The 15,137-nt window shown below is 44.2% G+C and overlaps 1 protein-coding gene across 1 annotated transcript in view; it reads right to left on the bottom strand.

The window, feature by feature from the left end:
- The window catches only part of KCTD3 (potassium channel tetramerization domain containing 3), a 339,598-nt gene that overhangs the window by 48,241 nt on the left and 276,220 nt on the right, over nucleotides 1-15,137 (bottom strand). Inside the window, exon 10 of the mRNA XM_078649783.1 lies at nucleotides 8,618-8,733. Within this exon, the coding sequence (XP_078505909.1) occupies nucleotides 8,618-8,733 (116 nt within the window). The remainder of the gene's footprint in view (nucleotides 1-8,617; nucleotides 8,734-15,137) is intronic.

The raw sequence follows: 15,137 nt of genomic DNA, 5'->3' as shown, positions 1-15,137 counted from the left end.
TTTGAAGTTTAGGTTCCCTGAAAACCAGAATTTAATGACACACCTTTTAGTGAAGGTTTTATTTAATAGTGTGTTTGAAAAAATTGCACTTTTAGAAAGAGGGCTTTAGATTACGTCTGGAATCAAGAGGAACCTCTGCCAAGGAAGAAGAGCTGAAGAGCTGTGAGGAGGAGTACTGACCCTTTGCTGTGTGTGTTTCGCTGGGTTGGCCTGCAGTTGCTGCTTCTGCCAAAGAGAGGACAAAGACTGAAACTATGCTGTTAACCTGCTTGTGAAGAATCTTCAAGGGCTTGTGTGTGCTTGCCTCCTGTTCTGAAGTCTCAGGGACACAAAGACTTCACCAGCAGTTTCCGTGAACTCTACTGCTGGTAGTACTGAACTGCCAGAAGTTGCCTGCTCCAGCTCTGGGCCTCTGGTGCTTGTTCCTGTTGTTGGGAGCTTAAAGAGCTTGAAGAAACCAAGAAAATAGACACATCATCCTTTCAGGGCCTGTTTTTCCGAAGCAGCACCGCCGAGCAGGAGAAATGTTCACGCTCTGCTGCCGTGCGGCCGCAGTATCGACACAGCGGCTGAAAAATCAACTGCATGCCGGGTCCTGTGCACTGATCTCCGAAGTCCGAAATCATCGCAACGACTCCAACACAGGCCCTGTTGTGCAACTGAAAGAATCAACACATCGTGGAACTGTGGCTAAAGAAATCTACGCAGTGCCTGTTTGCTGTCATCGTATCAACCTCTAACACGTCCTGGATTTCCACACATCGCACCTGTGCTGCAAGTTTTCCGATGCATCAACTGCAGACCAGAACCATCTTGGAATGGACGCAACACGTCCTGCTACAGTCCGGATTCAACAAATCACTTTTCCTGCGTGTAGCAGGACTGTCGCATCGCCTCCCCAAGGACTCAGGAACTGACGCATCGCTGTGCTTTGTAATGCTTACCCTCTCTGCGGCTGTTTTGCCTAATGGATTTTAATGCGTTTGAGGTACTTTGAGTAAAAGCCACATATCCATAATTTTCTTTGGACAGAATTGCTTGAAACCTTTCAAATTCATATTTTGAATTGTATATGTTCGATTTTTGTCATTTTGGTCTTGTTTGGTTTAGATGTAGATACTTTATTTTTTTTAACTGGTGTATTGTCCATTTGTAGTGCTTTCACTGGGTTACTGTGTGTCTGAGTGCAAATACTTTACACATTGCCTTTGGGATAAGCCTGTCTGCTCGTGCCAAGCTACCGAGGGGGTGAACATTGGTTATCTAAAGTGTGTAACTACCTTATCCTGACTCGAAGCAAGGGTCCCCACTTGTACAAGGTGCACACCTCTGCCATCTAGAGACCCCATTTCTAACAGATAACGAAAGGCATCCCTTATAGGTGCCGAGACACTAAACTAGCTGTGAAAGAGCACTTTCTTGTTTTTATTTCCCTTGCAAAATAACATCTATATATGGTATGACAAAGAAGTGTATGTCACTTTGGAAACAGAGATGACAAATGTATGTGTCTGGTAGTCTTTGTTTGATTTAAAGTACAATGTGACCTTCTGTGTGTGCATATGCATAGCTGCGTTTACTCATTTAAAAGACTGTTTTCTGTGCTTCATTCCTTTAGGTACTTAACCATTCAGACAATCCCAAAGTATTCCCCAAATTCAGCACATAGCATTCAAAAGCCTTTGATTGCTACTTCAAATTTTTTACTCATGGCACCAAATCCTGCAATGCCTTAAAAAACCCTTTGAATGCAGAATTCTCACATTTCCACTTCAGAAAACAGGCCTTTTTATGCTATTGTTCCAGTGAAACTTGCAACAAAAAGAGTGGCAAATCAAGAATGTTGGACAAGCTCTTTTCTCCTCACATTCAGTTAGATTCTAACTATGTTGCTGTTAACGCAGAGCCTCTCTGCTGCCAGCCTAATAACATAAATACATAAATGATGGTGGCCGCAACAACAGATATTACACCATATTGTAGCATAATCTTTCATCACTGAATGACACCATTCGAAGAGGCAAATTTCTGAGCAAACAGGTAACAAAAGTGCATTCCATCTGCTGAGAACACTGATTCGTATGGTTATGTATATATCTCTTACTCTTGGTACATATCTATGTGTTTTTTTTCTGCAACAAGCAGAACTATGAGCAAACAGTGTTTTTGCTACAACTGATCCAAATCATCTTAAGCCTTCATTACTGCAAAAACAGACCCTGATACAACCTACAACTGTGCTTCCTTCCATATGGCACAAACCTATCCCAATATTTTATACACGATTTTAAACAACTTATTTTCAATCAGAGCATAGTGAATAATGGATACACTGGAAAACATATGTTAGCAATATTGTTAGCATTTGGAATGGTGATGTCAGTGAATTGAAATAATCCTGCAGGAAATCAAATGATACTGGAAAAGAAGATCATTCAGCTTAATATTATGAATTATTTTCATATATTTTTTGGACACTGAAATCTTACTGGTCAGTAAAAATTCCTCACAAAATTATTCACAAAACCCACAGTTATTAATGCATTCCCACATGAGTAAAGTTTAAATCCTTAAAATGTATACAAGGCTTGCCCTATAGTGAACTCTTAGATATAGCAAGATCATTTCTGAGGAACTAACCTATAACACATCAATGAACCTTCTATATAATCAAGTTAAAGAGTGAGCAGAGGCATATAGTTAGAAGGCTGTAAAGAAAGATCACAAGTAATTGCTACAAAAAAAAAAAGAATATGACTAGTGGCATTGAGCAGTCAAATTTCCTCTTTATCAAAATAGATAAAATAGAATGTTTTTCAACATTGGGAACTTGTAAACTTGGACGAAAATGTGATTATGTTATGTCCACAACAGCTATTGTGTGTGCACCAACAGAGACTCAATATCAAGGATAAATTGAGGCAAGAGAGAAAAGATACAACAGGAAGGTCAAAAGAAAGTGATCTAAATAAAAAAGGCGCAACATATCAATGCATACACCGTTCTTATTCAAACAAAATCAGTAAGGTGATTGTGATTGATAACACTAGAAATATGATTACAAATATGAAGTACTAAACACATTGCAGGTGACTGGATAATAAATTCAACATCAGATTGAACAAGCATTTGCAATGCAATAGGTTTCGCATTTCCAAAGTTTAAAGTTATTGGTATTGTAAATGGCAATGTCTTTTATGTATTTGTTTTTAAAACCAACAAATAAATATAAGGTTTGTTATTTATAATGTCAGTAGGTGAACATAAAACGCTGCTAAAGGAGGAGCTCTTGCAGAATGCTCTGGTTTTTAAAGGGCAGTGTATTTGAGATGTTACAAGACTTGTCGCCTATTTCTTTGCAGCCGGGCTTCCTTTGTTCTTATTTTAAGATGTAAACGGATGCTGCCTTGATGTATGCAACAACAAAATATAGGCAGCTTAATTAAAGCACAATGGGAGGAGGCCCGGATTGTGTGTCTCGTGTTAGGAGATTCTCCCATAGTGAAAATTAACAAGCACTTCACACACATGGTATGTACATAAACTGACTTAAGGGTGGAGGCCCCCCTGTGCAGTCCATGGCCCTTTCAGATTAACCAAATAACTCTTTTACCCCCTACTAAAACACCTCACTGACTCACAAATTGAATAAGGTCACATGTTATACTACTAAAGGTCCCACCAGGTGGCAGATACATCGTTTTTTTCGAGCCTAATCATGTCCATGCTGAAAATGAATCACGTTTATTTTCCCTAGCTGTTTTTGTACATATGCTAACAAAAATAGTGAAAAAGTTATTGTTCTGTGTTTCGCCATGGTGCAAAGATCGTTTTCCTTCTTCTTCGTCTTACACAAGCATAAAAAATATTGGAAATAGAGTAGCTCCTTCATTGCATCTGTGCACAATTTCATATGAGCTGTGGTGTGTGAACCCTGTATGTGCCCACCCTCGGCAGAGGTCTTTGAAGAAAGCGGGCAGGCGACACAGTGGCAGGCCTACTGGTCTTTCAAAGGTAGCAGTCTATTCGCATAAGTCTTCGTTCTGATGTGCGTCTGACACAGATCCAGCCCACTGGCATTTAAAAAGCACTGACCTGTGTACTGTCAAAAAAGTGACCATGTCTCAAGAGCCTTAGATTCTTCAGGGGCTAGTAAAGATCTTTCCTGAGCCGGATATGGCGCTCACCCATTCACACCAGGATTCTGAGGCACCGACGTATCGGGATATATTACCCTGACATATAAGGCTAACGCTCTCACAGTCCCTCTGCCCTGTCGGAAAGCCTACGTGCTCCGTCGGTCCCATTTGTAAATGCGTCCCGCACCCGGCCTGGCCGTTTATCCTGTGAGGTGGATGGGAGCTCTGAGGCCTCAGGCCAGGTTTGAAAGCCCGGGGCTGCTGCTGGTGCCCCTAGCAGCTCGTTCCGCAGCTCACTGAAATGAGTAGCAGCAGGCACGCGGAGCTTCAAGGGAGCTTCAAGAAACCGAGAGAGTTCGAGAACAGGAAGGGAGGAGAGAGGTGCGAAGGAGACAGAGTATGATGGATGGAGGCAAAAAGCGGGGCTGGCTGCAGCAGGTTTGTTGGTTGCTCTCGGTTTCACAGTCTGGCAATGATGCCTGGCACTCTCCAGGAGTTGACCCCCGTTTTTATTGCAAAAATGAGCAATAGGTGCTCCAATATAAAATTTAAAAAAGTCAATACCTATCTCCATTAGGCCGGTGCCAGCATTAGCTTTACACCTTAGACCCGTGATACTTTCCATCTACCATGGGTGACCTAAAAGTAATTTTTTCTCTAGGATGTGAGGGTCAGCATTTTGTCACTGGTGCCTGCCCCTCCCCCCTACCTACAGTATGCCAGAGGCAACATTTTATCACAGGTACCCTAATACAAAGATTTACTGAAAATATGCCAAAACCAGCTGTTTGCTATGGGTGTCACTTATGCTAAAAAATACCTCTAGTGTGTCAGTAAATTGAGAAGGGCCCCTTAATCCAAGAATTCCATGTATACGCTAGTGCCAGCATTGTGCCATGGTAGCACAAATACCAAGTGTAACCCCTTGTATGCTAGGGCCACACACTCATGCGGACTCATGCTCACTCAGACTCCCACTTCTCCATTTACCACTCAATTACACTCCCCTCCCCACTCAATGCCCCAACACTTATTCACATTCATACAAATTCTCACTCACTTTCTCACTCTCACTCTCTCATTCATTCGCAGACTTTCCCTTTTACTCATTCACTCTCATTGTTCCTCAGTCTTGTTTATTCCCACTGACTCACTCGCACATTCTCAGTTAGTTGCACTTACTGTCACGCACCACTAGTCCTTACTTTTAAGGAGTGGGATTTCTCGATTAGAAACCGGAGCCCCACCGAACTAACGGGTCACACAAACAGTGGCGATCACCTTATTCTTATACTGAATATCAGATATGATTATCTTTGGTTTTTGTAAAATAGCTCAGCAGGTGGACTGCCTGCTGCAGACAGTAATGGATCTCCACGAGGCACTCTCCTCTATTCACTGCTCAATGGTTATGAAAAGAATGGCACTTGGATAATGAAAACCGACTGTTGATACTCAGGAAACATGATACCGGCGATAATTAGTGTTGATGTAAAAGTAACTGTAACCATAACGGTAAACTTTTCAAATTCCTTATGCGTGATCATCATCTTCCAAAAGAATAGCCCCAGGCTGTCCAGAGAGAAGGGCAAACTAATATTCTGCCAGTCTGACTAGATTATACCACACGAGAAATAGTTTACCCATTAATTAACTAATTTCTGTCACGTTTACTCACGAGAAAATACAAATATAAATTATACTTGTGATTGCTTTGCTTAGCACAAAATCCGATTACCAGAGCAAAGGCGCACACTTTGAGAGGTGTTACAAAACTACGGTGAGCAACGTACGATGGCGCCGATTTTATGCACCTCGGGAGAATGAAGGGCTGAGTCAACATGCCACATCCATGCGCCCGGATATGCACACTCAGCATTTCCACAGCACCTTTCGACATCTCTAAGTTCAGCCATCGGACCTTCGAGGAGAGATATTAAAATACTGAGCTCATGCGCCCCGCCTTTCCTGGAAACTCACAATTAGCACTCTTAAAAGAAGTTCGTGGGAATCTTGTGAAAATTAAAATCTTAATGAAGTTTACAAATGGATCGATTTTAAAAGCGTAGGCGCCCCTTTCTGAAACACAAGTGAAACTGCTCATCCTCCAGTGAAGGAAGCAGCTCTTAGATAGACGTAATCACAGCTGTTGTTAGACTCCGCGCTCAGTAAAGAGAAGACGCTGCAGTCTGTCCTGGAGACCACTGTGCCAGTTACCCACCCCAGGACCGGTCTGGCACTGCCCTCCTTGCTTGTGTCCCCAGCTCCCCCGCTACAAGATACTCCAGGGCGACTGGTGCAAGGGCCCTTACCTTAATGGTATAGTCTCCGTTCACGGTCAGGCGCTTTTAAGCGGTTTCCTCTCAGGCTTCAAGAGGTGCAGTCTCTCCTCACAGTCCGCAGCAAGAGAAACGAAACCAACAGGATAGGGTGGAGTAGTGAACAGACCATCGGAAACAACACAGAGCTTGCTAGATGAGTTTACCTCACTCAGCAGGAGGGGCGCATGACGCAGGCCGAGGGTCCATGGTGGTTGTGCAGTGCCAGGGGTTACCTGCCAACGATGGCCACAGGGCATAAAAGTAGGTTAGGCGCGAAACCGAAACCACGGTTGTAGCACAGGAGACGCCGTCGCCGTGCACGTGCACGTTGGCTGTCCCTGCGCTGTGCTAAGAAGACACGCCGAGACGAGGTAGGGGATGTGTGTGTGTGTGTGTGAGGGGGGGGGTTCTGTGTGTATGTGCGCCCGGCGGGGGGGGGGGGTTCTCTATGTGTGTGTGTGCATGTGTGTATGCGCAGCGGCGGGGGGCGGGGGGAGCGAGGGGGTCTGAATGTATGTGTGTGAGTCTGCTTCCAAGGAGCCATGGGAGACAGGAAGCGCGCGTGACCTGATCCGTTTACGAGCTCGTGCACATCACTTGTCTCCTGTCTCCCTTGACTCCTTGAAAGCAGAAACGATCACAATAGAGTTTCGCAGTGCGAAACCTAAAAACGAACATTTATCTTTAGTAAGACACTGGCACAAATGACAATGCAAATTGAAGAGCATGTGGGTAAACAGATGATCATAAAAGAAAAGTAATGTAGAAGAAGATGCTTTGACTTGACAGCGAATATAGTGAACTCCCAAGTGGAGTGAATTAGGTTGAGAACCTAGAATGCTCTTTGTAATATCGATTGAAAATACTAACGTGTTTAATTCTCCTAATCTCGGACGCTTGCAGCAAATAATGTGTTATTGGGCCTCATTAATTTTCAAACACACACACATGTAAATATCCAGTAGCTAAATAGATGTCTTGCATGGCCCTCTACACACTAACTAAAAAAGGAACTTTGCAAAACAATACAGCTGCAGTAACAATATACAGCAACATATAACTGGAGACCATCTTTTACATTACGAACCTCATAACGCTTAAAACAGTGGCACCTCTACCTCATTTTGAGTTTTGGTATCGAGGTGGAAGAAAACTAAAATCTTTCATGGGTTAGTATGCATCAAGATAATAGGTACACACTACAGAAATGTTTTTAACGGAGGACACATTCATAGTGGAATGTTTCATGGGTAAGCTAAGAAATTGGAATAACATAGGCATCCCACAAAAATGCGGGATAGGCTAAATTAAATATGGTTCACTTGCCATGATCAACTTACATTGAATACACTTCCTGGCAAAAATAGTCCTACTCTCATGTGTAACAAACAAAAGTCTACTGGTCGAACCATTTCTAATAACATGATTTCACAAGTGGGAGAAAATGATTCAGCTGAGTCTAAGAAGCATCCCAGATATAGTTCTCTAATAGCTGATTAAATGCACTACATCTAAGGGAGTGGGAGTTCTACTCCTTATAAGGGAGTCACAAAGGGCTGGTCTCCACATTGATGAGGCACTGTTGGCCCATAGGCAGACCCAGAACAATTAAGGTTTACGGGAGCAAACCAATTGATGACTTTAAAAAGCAGTTCAATCTGCCAGGCCCACATAGGAGTTGACTGAGAAAGCTTTAGCAGAGATCAAGAGAAGGCATTGGAATGGGGCAAGAGTATCAAAGGATAATGTGTATAGAGTTGGACACCATATGGAGCTCCAGGAAGGCCTATCATTTGATGTTCTGTCCTCGTGGTTAATATAAAATAGCTCGCAAATGTTAATAATGTCACACTAGTGCTGTACATGGATAGATGAGACTTGGTCATGCAACCTATCTCGTAGTGCTAAACAGTTACCCAAAGTAATGAAACTGCAAACCTTTCTAATTTGCTAATGTGTAACCAAAAACAAACTGAAAAAGACACAGCTGTAAAGAGTGGTAAAACACAGACTGATTATTGTAACAGGGCCCACAAGTGAAGGCAAATGCATCATTCAATGTAATCATTTTTAAGGTCTTCGAGGAGGTCTTGTGGTTACTGATCAATACGCAATGCCGTACGCCCATTCACATAGTGTAAAATACCATTTGTTTACCTGCCAATGTTGAGTCACAGCGTTCCACACTCCCACCTTCCCAGTGTGACTAGTAGCAACTAGCTGATTTCCGATGAAGAAGAGAGCATCCACGGGGACTCCAAGACTGAACATTCCTACAACAGAAAATACATATTCATGATTTACTGAGACAGAGAGAAAAAAACGCAATAAGTAACATATCTCTTTCTAGAAGTGAAAGAAAACATTCTTTATGTCAGAAAGAAGCTGAGAGTCAAGACAAAAGGGTATGCCAGAAAGGGACAAAAACAATTAGCCAGGCCAAGCAGGCCCGGAGGAAAGACTGTGACAATTCACTTACCATAAATAGTTATAATCAATCTGCTGTGCCAGTTTGGTTACATATGATTATCATCATCATCATTATTACTATTGCATTACTTTTATTATCATTATTACTAGTAGTATTATTATTATTTATATTGTGTTACTGCTACTTAAATAAAAGTAGGCATCCTGGGGCTCACTGTCCTATAAAGAAAGAAGGGGGAATGAGGGCCAAAAGTGAACCAAAGTTTAAATAGCGTAAAGCCAGGTTTAAAGGGATTTGAATCAATGCTTAAATATCGCGAATGGCTGGGATGGTGGGAAGGCAAGCTATTCCACAGTAGAGGTGCCTCTACCGAGACATGTCGGCCATCTGCTTGGGTCTTTTTGAACTAAGGGACCTTCAAAAGGTTAGCCATAGCAAAGCTTAGTGCTCTCTGAGGGAGGTAACAAAGTAGTAAATTCTGAAGAGGTCGCGAACCAATCTAAAGGATGGCTCTGTTGCGGATGTATGACGATACATCGCAAACTAAAACAACGCGTGCTTTTACAACGCAGTTTTTAGTTCGCATGTACTGTCACAACGCATATATTTACATCGCATGGCATTAGTTCGCATTTCCTTTGAAATGCATACTAAATGCCATTACTACGGACCCAAGTTTCCCGCATGTATTTAAAAGGCAAAATATCCCCCAAACACTAACACACTACCCTACCTAACACACAATCCACAGTAATACCCTACATTACAAAACAGTAAAGCACTCAAAACACGACCCTACCCCTACGCACAGTCTGTCCCCTTTACATGAAACACTACCTTACACAACCCTAAACCAATACCATACACTACAACCCCCTGACACTACCCTAATCCCTAAAGGCTTAAACACTAGATTACACTACAACCCCCTGAGACTACCCTAGGCCCTAAAACACTACACGACCCCCCGACACTAAACAAAGCTCTAAACCCTAAAGCCTAAAATACTTGCATACATCACCACCCCCTTTTCTGAATTGTTTTTGGCCACTATAGGTGTGGCAGGGTATACTCAGACATGAGTCCCTTTCTCACTGCTCCATCAGGATTCAAGCAAGCCGGGCCGAAGAGGCTAAAATGCCAGAAACCGGTCCCCGGTAGCTTGTCTCCTTTCTGGTGAAGAATTGGCTTGGTAGTTTGGTCTGCCCTGTTCCCATGATGCACTGGGCCAGGGACAGACTAATTTGCATATAGCCAGGTTCTGAGCTGGGATGGGGCAGTGAGATAAATAACGGTGATGGATCAAGCCCTGATCTTTGGACTGGGTAAGAGTGGTCTGCTTAATTCAGACACTCTGTTCATCACCACCCCCTTTTCTGAATTGTTTTTGGCCACTATAGGTGTGGCAGGGTATACTCAGACATGAGTCCCTTTCTCACTGCTCCATCAGGATTCAAGCAAGCCGGGCCGAAGAGGCTGAAATGCCAGAAACCGGTCCCCGGTAGCTTGTCTCCTTTCTGGTGAAGAATTGGCTTGGTAGTTTGGTCTGCCCTGTTCCCATGATGCACTGGGCCAGGGACAGACTAATTTGCATATAGCCAGGTTCTGAGCTGGGATGGGGCAGTGAGATAAATAACGGTGATGGATCAAGCCCTGATCTTTGGACTGGGTAAGAGTGGTCTGCTTAATTCAGACACTCTGTTCATCACCACCCCCTTTTCTGAATTGTTTTTGGCCACTATAGGTGTGGCAGGGTATACTCAGACATGAGTCCCTTTCTCACTGCTCCATCAGGATTCAAGCAAGCCGGGCCGAAGAGGCTGAAATGCCAGAAACCGGTCCCCGGTAGCTTGTCTCCTTTCTGGTGAAGAATTGGCTTGGTAGTTTGGTCTGCCCTGTTCCCATGATGCACTGGGCCAGGGACAGACTAATTTGCATATAGCCAGGTTCTGAGCTGGGATGGGGCAGTGAGATAAATAACGGTGATGGATCAAGCCCTGATCTTTGGACTGGGTAAGAGTGGTCTGCTTAATTCAGACACTCTGTTCATCACCACCCCCTTTTCTGAATTGTTTTTGGCCACTATAGGTGTGGCAGGGTATACTCAGACATGAGTCCCTTTCTCACTGCTCCATCAGGATTCAAGCAAGCCGGGCCGAAGAGGCTGAAATGCCAGAAACCGGTCCCCGGTAGCTTGTCTCCTTTCTGGTGAAGAATTGGCTTGGTAGTTTGGTCTGCCCTGTTCCCATGATGCACTGGGCCAGGGACAGACTAATTTGCATATAGCCAGGTTCTGAGCTGGGATGGGGCAGTGAGATAAATAACGGTGATGGATCAAGCCCTGATCTTTGGACTGGGTAAGAGTGGTCTGCTTAATTCAGACACTCTGTTCATCACCACCCCCTTTTCTGAATTGTTTTTGGCCACTATAGGTGTGGCAGGGTATACTCAGACATGAGTCCCTTTCTCACTGCTCCATCAGGATTCAAGCAAGCCGGGCCGAAGAGGCTGAAATGCCAGAAACCGGTCCCCGGTAGCTTGTCTCCTTTCTGGTGAAGAATTGGCTTGGTAGTTTGGTCTGCCCTGTTCCCATGATGCACTGGGCCAGGGACAGACTAATTTGCATATAGCCAGGTTCTGAGCTGGGATGGGGCAGTGAGATAAATAACGGTGATGGATCAAGCCCTGATCTTTGGACTGGGTAAGAGTGGTCTGCTTAATTCAGACACTCTGTTCATCACCACCCCCTTTTCTGAATTGTTTTTGGCCACTATAGGTGTGGCAGGGTATACTCAGACATGAGTCCCTTTCTCACTGCTCCATCAGGATTCAAGCAAGCCGGGCCGAAGAGGCTGAAATGCCAGAAACCGGTCCCCGGTAGCTTGTCTCCTTTCTGGTGAAGAATTGGCTTGGTAGTTTGGTCTGCCCTGTTCCCATGATGCACTGGGCCAGGGACAGACTAATTTGCATATAGCCAGGTTCTGAGCTGGGATGGGGCAGTGAGATAAATAACGGTGATGGATCAAGCCCTGATCTTTGGACTGGGTAAGAGTGGTCTGCTTAATTCAGACACTCTGTTCATCACCACCCCCTTTTCTGAATTGTTTTTGGCCACTATAGGTGTGGCAGGGTATACTCAGACATGAGTCCCTTTCTCACTGCTCCATCAGGATTCAAGCAAGCCGGGCCGAAGAGGCTGAAATGCCAGAAACCGGTCCCCGGTAGCTTGTCTCCTTTCTGGTGAAGAATTGGCTTGGTAGTTTGGTCTGCCCTGTTCCCATGATGCACTGGGCCAGGGACAGACTAATTTGCATATAGCCAGGTTCTGAGCTGGGATGGGGCAGTGAGATAAATAACGGTGATGGATCAAGCCCTGATCTTTGGACTGGGTAAGAGTGGTCTGCTTAATTCAGACACTCTGTTCATCACCACCCCCTTTTCTGAATTGTTTTTGGCCACTATAGGTGTGGCAGGGTATACTCAGACATGAGTCCCTTTCTCACTGCTCCATCAGGATTCAAGCAAGCCGGGCCGAAGAGGCTGAAATGCCAGAAACCGGTCCCCGGTAGCTTGTCTCCTTTCTGGTGAAGAATTGGCTTGGTAGTTTGGTCTGCCCTGTTCCCATGATGCACTGGGCCAGGGACAGACTAATTTGCATATAGCCAGGTTCTGAGCTGGGATGGGGCAGTGAGATAAATAACGGTGATGGATCAAGCCCTGATCTTTGGACTGGGTAAGAGTGGTCTGCTTAATTCAGACACTCTGTTCATCACCACCCCCTTTTCTGAATTACATTACAACCCCGACACTACCCTAAGCCCCAAAGCCTGAAACACTAAATGACACTACTACCACCTGAGACTACCCTAAACCTTGACCCCCCTTACCTCTCTCTCCTCGTGGTTGTCTCTGCTCCTGTTTCCTGTATTCCGGTCCCGTTCCCAGCATCGCCGTCTGTGCTCCGACGCCATTACATCACATGCGTTTTAAAAGGGCATGCGTTGTAATGGCCCGCGTCGTAATGTTTACAAGTTGTTACGTCGCATGCGTTGTAACGTATGCGACGTAACGGCATGCATAGTAACAGCCGCGTTGTAGTGGCTGTTTCCCCTCTGTTGCATATACAGATAGATTTCAATTGAATTCGCTTCAGCACCGGGAGACAGTGAAGAGAATGCAAAGTAGATGTAGTGGAAGAACCAGTGGTCGAAGTGTTTTGTTTTTTTGAGTGGCACGATGTGCCCTTACGTTTTTAATAAAAAAACTGTTCCTCTACTTTTTGTGAAAAGATTAGACATTTATTTCTGAGAGCTGAAATGCTTCAGCTGAAATGTAAGCGTCTGTAAGAGTCTCTTGTGCTTGGAAACTGAGGGCAGACAGCTGAACAAGCCTTCTTGCCAGGGTGGCTGCCTACCTGAAAGAAATGTAAACATACCCAACTGGTCTATCTGCAAACGTAAAGGGTACTTGGAAGCCAGTATTGGCTTTAATTGATGGAATCACTTTAAGCTTCCTGATGACACACCATTATTCGTTTTGACGGGTATTGTAAGGGAGATCCCAGCTAAGTTGGGAAGTGTGTGCTTTTAAAAGAAAGTTATAAAAAAATGCACTGTGTACAGTCTGCAAAAAATCTGTTTTGGAAACACCTTTTTACCCTTTGTGCAATTTGTAGCAGCTTATCTTATACTGTGTGTAATGCAAGTTTAGAATAATGACTTACCTGTTCACAGAGCTTTTGGTCACAGAATGGGACCTTGAAGCAATAAACATGCATATCACTATTCACCACTGAACCAAACGGGATTCAATCTGTGGCTCTCTCATACTGTGCACTAATTAACAGATGTTTTATAATGTACAATAGTGCATTTTCACTGATTAACTTAACTTGCATTTAATGTTCATCTAAACTGTGTGTTATTACATATGTAGCAAACACATGGAGATCATGGACGGAGTGCTGAAACTTTTCAGACACTCAACCCCAGTCAAAGATCTGGGTTGAATAGATCATCGTACTTTAGCTCACTTCGCCACCCTAGTTCAGACCCAACCATATGCAAATCAGTCTTGACCCTGTTCATGGGAACAGTCCAGTCTGAACTACCAAGCCAGGTCTTCCCTAGATGGACACAAGCATCCAGGGACCAGTTTCGGGGTAACGCTCCAATTTTAGCCAGTCTTGCTTGAATCTAGTGGCAAAGTGAGCAAGAGACCCACCTCTGGGCATACCCTGCCAACTTAGGGCGAACAAAGCAAACACAAGGAGATGATGGGTGGAGTGCTGAATCTTTTCAGACACTCCTTCCCAGTCAAAGATCTGGGTTGAATCCATCATCGTTCTTTAGCTCACTTTGCCACCCAAGTTCAGACCCAGCCATACGCAAATCAGTCTTGACCCTGTTCCTCATAGAAACAGTCCAGCCCAAACGGCCAAGCCAGGTCTTCCCTAGACCGGAAACATGCATTTTGGGACCGGTTTCAGGGTAACATCCCTCATCAGCCAGGCTAGCTTGAATACAGTGGCTGGGCCTGAACTTGGGTGGTGAAGTGAGCTAAAGAACGATGATGGATAGAACCCAGATATGTGACTGGGGGTGAGTGTCTGAAAAGTTTCAGCACTCAGTACATCATATCCTTGTGTTCGCATTATATATGTAGTTACCTGAAGGTGAAAGCCTGAAAAAAGTTATAGAATATTTTGTTTATCAAGCCACACCTTTGACAACGCACCCCGGCACAGAGCATCACAGTTCCCATACTGTTTTTGATGCACTTCGACCACTGGGAAGAAACGGTGGCAGAGTAAGAGCTTTGCAGCAGGTGTTTGAATGTGAAAAAGATCATTTATGAGGTATTGCGGGGCAACATCAAAGCATTGCCGTAATCCAGCCTACTCAAAATGTGACACTGGACTACAATTGACTATGAAGCAAAGGTAAGATTTTACATAACACTCGCATATGCGCAAAGCAAGTGGACAAGAGGTTGTTGACATGATTTGTGAGCGGAAGATCACTGTCCATGTGCACTCACTAATTGCAGACTATAGTTGCCTCCACCAGAACAGAGTTCAATGAGCCAAAATTAAATGGCAGTTGGGGCTTGGGATTCCTTGAGTATCAACACATAACTTCTATTTTATAGCCATTAAATTTCAGTGAGTTGGCACAAAGCCAACTAGAAATGTCCCGCATAAAACTGTGAAAAGAGGCCATTAGCGATGGTGAGGTATCAGCCATC

Source organism: Lissotriton helveticus, chromosome 6 (assembly GCF_964261635.1).
Source record: "Lissotriton helveticus chromosome 6, aLisHel1.1, whole genome shotgun sequence".
Taxonomy (NCBI): domain Eukaryota; kingdom Metazoa; phylum Chordata; class Amphibia; order Caudata; family Salamandridae; genus Lissotriton; species Lissotriton helveticus.
The sequence above is the reverse complement of the archived record's forward strand: the minus strand, read 5'-3'. Positions and strand labels throughout refer to the sequence as shown.